This window comes from Centruroides vittatus, unplaced genomic scaffold (genome assembly GCF_030686945.1).
Source record: "Centruroides vittatus isolate TY-2023 unplaced genomic scaffold, ASM3068694v2 contig_3288, whole genome shotgun sequence".
Taxonomy (NCBI): Eukaryota; Metazoa; Arthropoda; class Arachnida; order Scorpiones; family Buthidae; genus Centruroides; species Centruroides vittatus.
Genome location: NW_027122112.1, coordinates 1 through 13,311, shown reverse-complemented (window position 1 = coordinate 13,311; position 13,311 = coordinate 1). Strand labels below are relative to the sequence as shown.

General features: G+C 31.9%; 1 protein-coding gene across 1 annotated transcript; it reads right to left on the bottom strand.

Annotated features, from left to right (window-relative positions):
- Positions 1 to 948: 948 nt before the first annotated feature.
- On the bottom strand, positions 949 to 2,676 carry LOC136973719 (carotenoid-cleaving dioxygenase, mitochondrial-like). Its single transcript, XM_067268458.1, has one exon. It carries the CDS (start codon positions 2,620 to 2,622, stop codon positions 1,069 to 1,071), a length of 1,554 nt encoding a protein of 517 aa, XP_067124559.1. The 5' UTR covers positions 2,623 to 2,676; the 3' UTR covers positions 949 to 1,068.
- Between the last annotated feature and the right edge of the window lie 10,635 nt (positions 2,677 to 13,311).

The following is a 13,311-nucleotide window of genomic DNA, read 5'->3' as shown; positions in this document are numbered from 1 at the left end:
AATGCCTCATCATTCATATAAATCCTTGTATTTGTAGGAAATAGAAATCGCTGGCGTAACAACGATTTTCTTAGAACAAATTGTCGAAATTAGACCAAAAAAAGTAATGATTTATACTTTATATGATTAGGAAAAATATATTTTTAAATAATCATAATACAAATATATATATAATTGCTGTGAAATTCCAAATAACGTGCGTTGAACAGTAACCTTACATAGCGTGATAATGAGTACAGGTATACCTCGAATTACGTCGTTCCCGATTATATGTCGTTTGTCAAAAAAAGTATATGGAAAAATAAAAATCAAGTTTAAGTCAGTTTATTCGACTTTAAATCCGTCCGCCACAAACATTGAAGTCGTAATATCACTAGAAAAGCGTTGAAAGCACATAAAATCATATTAAAATATGTGCATTTACATTAAATCTTAATATAATCATCATAAATCCTAGAGAACGAAACATGTAAACATCTGTGTTTCTCTGTTGTCGTCTTATTTAGCGGTCTTTAAGTGCTCATTATTGGCGTTTCCTCCATTATTGGCGTTTAGTTACGACGTAAGTCGTAGTTTCGACTTACGTCGTAACTACACATGTAAATTCGACTTACGTAGCCTCTCCTGGAACCAATTACCGACGTAAGACGAGGTATACCTGTATTTCAAAGTTTTAATGAGCTAACCCGTAACCCGTAAAAAATACATAAATTTAGAAAAATATTATGACACTCTACTTTAAGAAATACTATAATGATTATCTGTACAAACACATCATTGTTCATAGATATGTATTACAAATCTAATTTTTTAATCTTAACGCCATTTTTATCGCAACGAACCGGTCAAACCTCTGAACAACGGCCACTGACGGAAACGTAAACAATGGCCGCTGTTCAGAGGTGACTGTATGGCCGTTAGAGATTCAATTGTATTTGAAAATGAAAATCATTTCAAATTTATAATTTTAATATGCTAAATTTTATTACACAGAGTGTAAGTATTGTATCAAATAAGCCATTTAGCTATACGAGATAGAAATTTTTATGATTTTTAACAGAAAACAATTCAGTTTTCAAGAAACAAACCGTGGAAATCAGGAGTTATAGTGGATCCAGTCATAAAATCTGCTCTGGCTACTTCACGAAAGTTCTGTGCATCCAAAATTACAAGAGAAACTTTTTCTTCGTTGTCATCGTACAACACTGAAAATAATATCACTCCTTCGTCTTCCACAATAGAATTTGGTTTCTGAACAAAGATGGCCTCTGAAGGAGATGTATTAGGTTCGTTCCATTTCAGTATTGACTTGTTCTTAACGTCTACTTTGATCAAACATCTCTCTTCAATTGAAGCTACATATCCGATTCCATAGAAGTATTGATAAGGTTTACCGTTATATACTTTATAATTGATCGTTGGTAATTCCATCGTTGTGACTTCCTCGGGAACAAGTCTTTCGTATTGGCACATGATTTTTCCATCTTTCTGAAGATATGCTTTTGCTTGCGAATATTCTAATTTAATTAAATTCTCTTCTGGATTAACCTTACCGGATTTCGGAATGTTTAATGGTAAAACAAATCTTCTTGCATGGCAACTAAATTGTTTAATGGCCTTTGTATTTTTATCGTAAGTTAACGATTTAACAAAGTCGGCATTGTCGTAACAACAAATATCTAAAATAAGATGGTCATTTTCTTCGTATGTGTTTATTTGATGAAAGAACATGAAGGCTTCTGTAGTATATATTGTCGGCAATCTCTCTCCCGTCTTAACATTTACAACATGAAAATAAGTCTTTTCTTTTGGATAATAATGTAAACAATCACTATAACTTTTCATAGTTATACCTCTAGTGGACATGGCAAGAAGTGACATCATATACGATTGTTCTATAAAAATTATATAATTTTCAGACATTCCAAAGCTATGTTGATAACTTAAATAAAATCGATATTTGGAAGGAATGGAACAGATAATGGAGGCTTCTTGAAACATATCTTTGTCATTTTCCTTTGCAGGAAACTTCAAGATATTGTAAGTGGGATACCCGCCAACACTTCCACTACCCACATTATACACTGATCCGTCAGGAGAGCAATGAGTATGGGCTGTTGCCGTGAATACAGATACGTATTTCGATAAGTCGACTTTGTCCAGTGTTTCTAATGTCTTTACGTCTATCTTTCTAATGTACTTAGTTTCTGTACAAGCATATATGTCGTCTGCGTATTTAGTAAAATGTATGAGATCATTATCTGTCATTTCTCCAGGGGAAAATATGGAGGAAATTCTTTGGTAGAGAGTTTTACACGGATCGGGAAAAGCCGTGGTGCCAAATTCCGAAACCACTATTCTCTGCGCAGCCATATTTTTCTTGTAACTGTCGCTGTGTAAAAACCGATTCTGATAAGTAACGGATCCGTCGACGATATTGAACTTATGCATGAGAGCCAAACCGTCGAAAACGTGTTTATATTTATCTTGTCCTACCTCGTAAGCTCCCCCGCCGTTTCTTATAAGACAACCTTTCAGCCATGTTGGAATTTCACCCGTTACCGTCCCTTCGATTGGTTCGACGACGTCCTTTTTACACGATCTCTGTCCGTAGAACGACATTTTGATGCCTGTCCAACGTCTGCCGTTAAACTATCGTTAAATACATATATCGATATCGTCACGAGTTAATCTACGCCCACCCCACATAGCTATTACCAAGGTTACACAGAGGAATGTGTCAACAAGGTCACTTTAATAGATAACAAGAAGACGTTTCCTACATTAATAACAGTAGAAATGGATTTTGAACACGTCTGAATTGCTGATAAATTTACATATTTCGAACGGAAGATGTAATAGGTTGCAATCACTGTAATCAGTCTGTCTATCTACATAAACGACTCATAAAAATTTATATATTTATAAATTTATCCGCTTATCCGCTTTTTTTTCTATTTCTTTAAAACATCTGATGTGTTGGTTAATTTATTAACAGATTAATAGAAATTATTACTTAATAAAAACAAAAATTATTAATCTCGTGTAGGATATTTTTATACTTGTGAATTTTAATAAGATAGTTAAAAATTTCATACAATTGAGCAATACCTTAACTAAATATAACCTATAATATCTTATCGCGTTGATAAGAAATTAAATCAGTTCAGACAGGCAGTATTGGAGATTATGCTTATTTGGAGCGTGAATTTGGAGAATTAACAACCTTATTTAAAATATTCATGCAGTCTGTCTAGACATATTAAAACGATAGATAATATGTCTAGACAGATTAAACCTTTAGAGATAAAAAAGAAAGAAAAAAAAAATGTTTTGTATTTAATATCACTTATTTGTTGATTTTAAACTCAGTTTAGTTCCACCATAAAAGAGCAACGTCGCATCTATTTACTGGGTAAAACAATTGCATTAACCTTTCTCAACAAGATCGCTATTGACATTAACAACGCGACCTAACACATACAAGAAAGACATCGGCCGTACACGAAGTGTTTAGCCGGCAGAAAAGAGGGTAAGGGAAAGGGGAGGGGAAGAAGGAGGGAAAGGAGATAGACAGCAGAGAAAGATAGGATCCCTCTGAACGGCGTACATATGGCTACAGTTTATGTTTGATGTTGGCCTGCAGTTTTTATGCTGCAAGGCCGTAGTCCCCCAAAGGGTCTAAAAGAAAAGCTGAGTGTAGCGAACACCAATAATTGAGTGCCGCCACGAATAGCTAAGCGTAGAAGTTAGTGCCAAGTGGCTGTTAGTAGGAAGACTTATATCTACTTAATACTAATAAAACTGAACGCGTTTGCGAATCTTAATACTACTTAACAGCTAGACAGCAACGCGAAAAGAAAACGAACACAATGACAAACTAGACAAGACGAAGGGACCGACAGAGACAAATGGGCAAGACCTCAATTTTTATTTATTTATTCTTTTAAACATTAACTTACTCACTAACTAAACTAATCTACCATAACCTAGAACGAACCTAACCAGAGGACTAAAGCTAACAAACCAGTGGGGTAGCGTAGTGGGAGCGGCAGGGGCGGCCCTCCCCGAACGGCACTTTTAGGGGGCGGCAAAATTTTACAATAAATAATAATAATATCTTGTAAAAATTTGAACCATTTCATTTCATATTTTTGTCGCACCTACGATTCGAACCGATTGAAATGAGCACGGAATTTTCTATTACTTATTCTGTCACGAAACTGGGAAATCCCCTTTCTTTAAATGAATGTATAATAATGACATCTTGCTCATTGTAGCGACTGGCAACACGTCTGTACCGACTTGTAGGGATTCGTGTATTTTATTTTGTGCTTGGATTGTTTAAGACTAATATTCAGCGAGAATGACTTCTATCATATAAAGAATAGTGTTCAATATTGTATAGCCTAATAACACCTGCAAATTACATTACAGTGTGAATAAGTGGCATACGTGTAAACATTTTTATAATAAATGTGATTATTATATTGTAAAACATATATACACGACTTTTTTATTTGTAACCTGTACAATACACAATAATGATGATTATTCTTGCCGAAAAGTTCTTTAGAATTACTGAATATTTTAGTCTTTTAAATTGAGATACCTAAATAAGGGGGCGGCGAAATTATCCTCCGCCACAGGCGGCTGACACCAGCGTTACGCCACTGATAACAAGGAACATATTCGTCCAATCCTGGAATGTTCACAAGAAGGAATACAAATAAATTAAAAAATGAAATATATTCCACCAAATTAAAATAGAAGGCTTTCAGGAACTTGGTCAGAGAAGTGTTTGTAGTCGAACATTGGCAAGTACATTCTACGAAAGGATCCACACCGAATACTAAAGCCATGGATAGCGACGGTTGGAGATAACATCTCAAACACAGCTCAATTTCTTGTTCCATGTTTATTTCAGCTCGAAATAAGTAATAAGATAAAGTTACTAAGAGATGAAATTTAGAACTTCTAGAAACTTTTTTCAACTGTTGATGGTTGATAAAACCGATTACTATATCGTTGTGTTTTTAAACACTTAATTAAAAGCTACTTCATAGTGTGACCGAATAGTCCGACTCCAAATCGGTCGACTCACTGGTCGTTCCAGTCGCACACAGATTTAAAAAGTTAAATATTTGTAGTCGGGGCTGAGCAGTCGGTGAGCTACAGCCAATGAGAGCTTCGAAGCTATAGCCAATTAGAGTTAGGATTTATCTAACCTATGTCGCAGCTAGAAAATGGCGGAAGGTACAGACTTCTTAGAAGCACCGATAAATGAAATAAGAAAATATCCATGGTTGTGATATTCGTCGAGCCATGTATTCTCTTTATTTTGACATGAAGTGTTTCACACTTTTGACATCGTTATTTGTGATACATTTATTTAACCTTATTATAATTTATATTAAATAGTTATTAGCAATTGTAAGACAAATTAAAATATTCAAATAAATCACAAATAAATAGCAACATTTCATTTTTCTTCTGAAATGTACTTACGAATAATCATTTTTCCACCAACTCCTCGTCTGTAATTTGTCCTGTCCGAAAGCAATTTTATAAGTTTTCGTATTTAAAGGGATTCGAAAGTAAAAATTAAGTTCTCGGTGAATACTTTATAGAGAAAAATTTAGAGTTAAATGTATTTGATTATTTATTATTTTTAAAGAATTACTAAAATATCTATATTTGATTTCTTCGCAGATGGCAAATTCTCAGTCACAGGAGGTGGTGTCGATCCTGACTTAAGTATTGCTAATATAACAGTCACAGTGGTGTCAGAAGTGGGTTGTCGATTGATAGCAATGTCACGTGTTAATTGATAGCAAACATGGATTAATTTTGAAAATATTTTTATTTTTCTATTTATTTCTATTTATTAAACATGTCGCATACATTTAGTTTTAAACATTACAAACAATATTTATTTTAGTTACTTGTGAAATATATTTTAATTATTTCTACACCCAAAGAATTTCTGAACTATTTTACCTTTCCAGTACTGCACAGGAAATTCTGGTATTTTGTATTTTAAAACTCCGAATTACATCACATATTTAGCATTTTGAACACTCGTACGTAAATACAGGTTTTTAGTATTTGTTTTGGTTCTACCTGCACTAACCTATGGAGCCTAAACCTGCACACTAACAAGAAAAACAATACAGAGTCTTCAGATTACACAAAGAAGTATGAAAAGTTAAATGCTGGTCATTACGAAAAGAGGCAGAAAGCGAATCACTTGAACCAGAGATCGAACAAAAGTATATCATAGAGATCAAATATTTAAAATAGCAATAGGCCAGAAGAGAAGACAACAGATGGAATACAAATATCCTAGACTGGTACCCTGAAGGGCAGGATTAAGTCTTAAACACTTCCATCGTTGACGAAAGTCTTACATAACAATAGAAGTGTTAAGAGAAAGTGACCTGCAAGACGCAGATGCAGTTTTTTTTCGTTTTTGCGGAAAATCGAAATACTTTTAGACCCACCTAAAAATTCTCTAATTAGTCTGGAAACAGGGAAACCCAATTCTTGCATTCTGTGAAAAGGTTGACTACAACGTAATAACCTTAATCTTCGCTATCATTACTTTTGCCCGAGCAACGCCGGGCCTATCTGCTAGTATATATATAATCGAGACGAGTTGATAATAATAATAATAATAATAATAGTCAGTGCAAAGCCCAAAACGTTAGGAGTTGAAAGTTGAAATCTGGCACACAGTTAGGGTACGTCACGAGAATGCACACTAAGAAGCGATTTTTCGAAATTCCTCCCTACAGGGAGAAATTTCGAAAAAGGACAGAATTAAGGCATAACACTTCCATCAACAATAAAAGTGTTAACTAATACTTCCATTGTTACTTAACACTTATAATAACCAATTTCAAATTTAATTTTATGTTTGCTACTAGTTAATAGATACAAATTAATAAATAGCTTATCTCGATTGAAATATTGTTGTAATTATAATTAGAAAAGAACGTGTCATTAAAATTAGTCAATTGACATTAATTTAGTCGTGTTTATATTACAAAATAAAGTTACAAAATGGAATTCGTGTCCATATTTGGCTCCTTCGTGCCATTCAACGCACAAATAACTTCTCTGTCACGTCATAATGCCTTGCATTTGTGGAATTTGTATTCTACATTCAAATATCTTGTTTATATTTTCGATTCGGGTAGCAATTTGCACGATTGAAATTCATAATATTATATTTGCTATGTATTTGTATTGTGTAACATTCGACAAACAATACACACGCATTATTCGCGGGAAACAGAGAATAAATTAATTTACTTTTAATTAGAAAGTGTTTAAATGATATAAAACTAGAAAAACATAATATGTAACATTAATTTGTATAGACGACATAAATAAAAGAAATTAATGTTTAGAACATACCAAAAGACTGGAATGTTAATGTGTCTATCGATGTTCAAGGCTTCTACACATTGAGACAAACTCTAGCCTCATTTCTTTCAGTGCAGTATATTAAAAATGCAAAGCGTTGTTAGAAACTATATTTTATTTTATAAATAATAACATTTATTTAAAATAACGGTTTATTTATTGTTTTCGTTTCAATTCCTTTAGTACAGTCATTAAATGACGAATAATGTGTAATTGATCCAAATGGACTTTAACTGCTTTTAAATTAATCTTAAAATACATATCAATTAACTGACTTTTGGGCGAAATTAAATATATTTGAACATATATAAGACAATACTTTTGTAATCACCTGGTCATTTCGAGATACTACATTAAATAATTGACCTTTAGTTCTTTTGATAAATAAATTACGAAACGATTTATAAAGATTTTTTTCTTGCAAATTAAAATATTTATTTAAAATATTTTATACTTTTATCTGATTTGTTGAATTTTTTCTAGACATTTATTATAGAAGAACTTATCTCGTAATTTGATTTGCTTCTTGAGAATTACACAAGGAATGGTAAACGTCGAGATCCTTAATCCAGGTTTACAAACTTTGTATTTCCTTCATCGTTAACGTTCGCTAGTGTTCTTTCTATTAATTAACAAATATGGTGTGATTTGACACCGTCTCGCTAAATCCCGTGTACGCTAAATACAGTTTTTCTGTAATATTCACTCAGTAAGGGTTTCGCAATGTATCTTATGTTAGTGCATCGAAAAGTGATATTTCTTTGCATCTTTCGTTTCGTTGCTGGATGCTTCTCAAATTCAACAGACTGGAGAATATTGAGTACAGACTATTGGCCATCTGCAAAGAAACAAATACAAATATTGTACCACGGTAATTTCGCTTTTCTTAATGCTGTAAATGCAATAAATAAATAAGCTCGTTTTTCTCTTCTTCAATTGTTAAATTTGAAATGGAAATTGGACATCACCAGTAAACTTTTTTTGTAAAAATTGATTTATTGTTCTTCCTTGAGAACTTTCAAAGTGATGGGCAAAGATAACAAAAATAATTTGATAAATAAAGTGATGAAATGTTTTATACTTGATGTAGTTTTAGAAATTTCAAATAGTCGCTTCAATTATTATAAAGAAACTGAAATTTCTATTTTCTTCTGCGTGATATAGAAAATAGCAATCTATGTGATTCATACAAGAAGGAAAAAAAAAACTTTGAATATTGTAATAAAATAATAGTTAATGTTTCATACAAAATGGGCTACGAAATCTAAAAGATTAAATATATTTGAGTAAATTTTATTTCTAATAAAAAATGAATATTTCAATAAAATATTTATAAATGATTTTCTTACATTATGGCACATACAATAAATGTAAACATGTTATAAATTCCCGTGCAGTTGCATACCGGTTTGTTACGTTCATAAAGATGAAAATCTGTTGAAGGTCTTTCGCTAGCTAAGAAGTTCAAGCTAACGGAATAACCAAGCAGTGAGCTGCTTGATTATTCTGTTAGCTTTCCCATCAACTTTCCCATCAACAAATGTACGGGTCGCCAACTGGAGTGATAAATTATTACAAAATGGCAAAAGGCTTAATTTTCAGGGTATTGAGAAAATTTTATATTATATTGTAAATGCTAAAAACGATAAAATCGTTATTAAGTCCGTCTTCTTTCGAGATACTACATATTACCGATGTGAGAATTAGAATGGGAATTATATAACTAGATAGTAAAATGTGAAGTTTAATAAAATATTACGGAACATGGTTTGGAGTAAGATTCAAAGTGGGACCGTTTTCTTCATCTTTTAATGGAAAGAACAAAGAAATGTTGTAGTAAAATCATTCTTTTTGCAAATATTTTGTAAGGAGATTAATTTTTAATTTTTGTAAGAAAAATTTTTAATTTATCACCAAAGTTACAAATATCGACAAAGTTTTCATATCAAATGATAGTCGGGAAACCAATTATTAGTAAATAATTTCCTTATAAAATACGTTCAGATATCGACAAATAAAATACACACTTCATATAAAAGGGCAAAAAAAAACAATAAGCGATGCTTTATTATATTGGGAGGGGAACGGATTATTTCGATGGGATAAGGTGATTCAACGCACGAGAGATGTGCAAAGGGCTATTGGACATGAAATTAACCCTATTTATAAATGGGAATAATTCCGAAACATTTCACGAAACTATTTTGTTGATTGGGCGCGGCCAGCCACCAACTACCGGTGATCAGTAATATTTCCAATTGACCTCCAAGGGACAAGAAAGACGAGGAAGGGAGCAATCGCGGTTAAAAATATTTTAGTGTCACTCAACCGAGGATCATAGAATTACTTATCTGTAACGTTTAGAAACTTTACCTTGATCGGAAACTTCTTTGTAATGTTGAAAAAGTCTTCCATCGACAGCGATAAAGAAGCTTTTCCGAATCTCTTCATAAAATTCAAAATCTGCTCAAGAAAATCATTGGCATAAATTGTCTAATCTGACATAACGTTTTGTTGTCGAAAATGAATTTAACAATTTAACCAATAATATGCATTTCATGATAATTACGAGGCGCGTTTTTAATGATAAAACCAATCGTTTTAAGTGAAGTCATTTGATCAATGAACTAAATTTACGTTATAATTTTAAAAGTTGTATAAAAAGAAATGAGAAAATTTATTAACCAAATTGAAGACAAGTCTGCCCAAGAAAGACCACCATTTATTTTGTGTTCCAGACTATACACCTACACATACACATCCTTTTAACTTGTAGTTTTTATTGGATGTTTGTGTTTTTTAAAGGACGTTTTACCTCTGGCGGCACTATATTTAATTATTACTATAACTATTAGTAATAATTAAAATTACTAGTCGTGACGTATTAGGACTAATGAGCAATTTATTCGTGTATTTTCTTGTGTATTATTGTAATTATAAATCTGCTATTTTGTATACAGGGAGTTCGTTTTTGTAAAAGGCAAATAACCATTTTGAAATTGGTAAGAAAGTGGAATCGACAGAGTCCCAAATATTTGGGCAGATCTGTGCCTATCTTTGACAAATCTGCATAAAAAAATAATGAAATAGCCCAAAAATAAATAGGAACATCAAAGTTATCGGAAATACTAAATGACCAATCATTAAGATAATTTTTCTAAGTAAGTCAACCCTTTCACGGATTTTAATAACTTCTAAATGACTATAGTATAAGAAGAAAACGGTCCACACAACTCTAACCGATAGGCATAAATCAATCAGATTGAATTGGCCAAAGAAATAATATTCTTGACCATACAAGAAACTGGTTTTAAAAAAAATTTCAATTTAAATGGTGCCAGATGGCTTGCAGTATTAGTTGTTAGGATACAATATTCAAGTTACTGGGTCGTATTTTTAATGTAATTAATAAGAAATGTAGCTTTATTGGTTATTCAACTATAATCCCATCATAACTTAGGACATATCGCATCTACTGTATTCATTAAAATGTTATTTCTGTTAATTATCATGTGCGGTGGCATTTTATGAATTATAACCAGTTCAAAGAAATGTCTAAAACAAATATATTAGGCATTTTCATTGTCATAAAAATATTAAATAATTTTTAAAACTTTTAAATGAATGGTTTTATCATCATACACGAACTCTGAAAATACTTACTTTCAGCTTCTGCTCAAGCTCCAAATTACAGTCTGCGAATCGTCGAATGTCTTGAAAGCCATTCTGCATCTGAAACAAGAAATTTAATTTTATTACAAGACACACAATTATATAATTAATGAGAAAAATCTCACCGCGGCAGTAAATGTAGACAGTAAAATGGCGACCATAAGGCATGTTCTTATGAAAAATGAGATGGCGCAGATAAATATTATTGTCACGGCGGCATGCATCTTTATAAATAATAAACTGTAAATATATAAACACGTAATCAGCATTAAAATAAAATATCCGACAGACATTATACAAGTTGTAAATGTTGTTCATGTGATTAAGAAATAACCACAATTGATCGTGACAAAGAATTATCGATTCTATTTGATAAAATAAATTTCTGCTATTCTTATTAATTAATAAAAGTTCTTTGGATAAACACAGAAATCCAGTTTTAAGTATCAAAACGATAAGAAGAAAAACATCCCAAATAATGAGTTGTACCGCAACGAGATATGTGATAGAAATTCCCAATGCTACATTGCAAAAAAGTGCTTCGTTATATGATTGATATCCCGCTTTGAATGCCAGATAAAAAACAAGCGTAATTATAATTTCTTGCGCTAGGAGGAAAGAACAAATCTGAAGAAAGGTAGTCTTGGAACTGAAGTTTAATTGTTTATTGAAACGTTCTTTATCCGAATTTGTAATATTTCTCAATTTAATTGTTGTATTCATCTTATTTCTCTTCAAGACACTATTCGCCAATGTATAAATCAGTACGTAAAGAGTCATCCCTAATTTAGGGAAAGATGTGTCTTCTGCAATTATCTTCCATGCTGTATAACAAGGAACACATTCCTCCAATCCTGGAATGTTGCAAAGAAGGAATAGAAATAAATTAAGAAACGAAATGTATTCCACCAAATTAAAATAGAAGGCTTTCAGGAACTTGGTCAGAAAAGTGCTTGTAGTCGAACATTGGCAAGTACATTCTACGAAAGGATCCACACCGAACAGTAAGGCCATGGATAGCAACGGTTGGAGATAACATCTCAAACACAGTTCAATTTCTTCTTCCATGTTTATTTCAATTCGAATAAAGTAATAAGATAAAGTTACAAGTAGATGAATTTTTGGGGACTTTTAAAATCTTTTTTCAACTGTTGATGGTTGATAAGATCGATTTATATTGTTGTGCTTTTAAACGCTTAATACTTCTAGTGTGCGAGTCTCGATTACTAAATCGTCAGCAATTCTGCTCAGAGATACATTTAAGCATGTATTGGTATAATGCAAAAAATATGACTGGAATCTTCTCTTGCAACGAACATTTACGTGAATACGTAAACAATCGTATGAGAAATCTTGGAAATATTTATAATGTTTGAAATTTGCGTAATAAATCGTCGATGGAATGTTAGACATAAGAAATAAAAGACATTTCCGTTTTAGAAATGTATAATTCCTTGCGATTCAAATTCCTGAAGAATGAAGGACGTGGTATGGCATTCTGTTCGTAGACAAACAATTATATTTCTAAAAGAGATCTCTTTTAGTGATTCAATTGTTTATTTATGTTATTACAACGGATGTCTTAAATCGCGGAATACACGCAACCCCAAATGACAAGATGTTTTTTAATATTCGTATATTTAAATTCTGCGTTATGTTTCGTAATTGTAAAATATATGAAATATCTTGTAACTATTTTGTAAAAGAAAAAAATGTTCCAAAATGATGTTAAAAATAAAAGCTGCATTAACCTGGTCGTCGTCTAATTAGTTCATATTATCTAATTCAAGAATAGTGGATATAACTTTTGTTTTTGTAAAATTTTGTGTTTATTTCTAATAGAAAATATAGACATAATGTAGACTTTAGTACATTAGTTATAAATATATACAAAGAAATCAAGGAAAGAAGGAAAAAGTCTGTTTGTAATAATGTATGGCATGTTTAACTCGCAATATCATTTCTTATCACTTATCATCCTGTCGTGTAATGAAAGTAATGAGATTCCTTAAAGATATAAAAGTTGTTGTTCTTTTCAGAAAATCGCTGCCTTGCTGAATTTATCTTTATCATCATCGTTTTCTTAATTAGAATTCGGGTTTCAATTGGGCGGATTCCTTACAAGAAATTGAGTTTTTATATATTCGTGTTATTTGGATTGATTTTAATTTTTTCTTGTACAAGTTATTTTAGTCCTTGTATTTTATA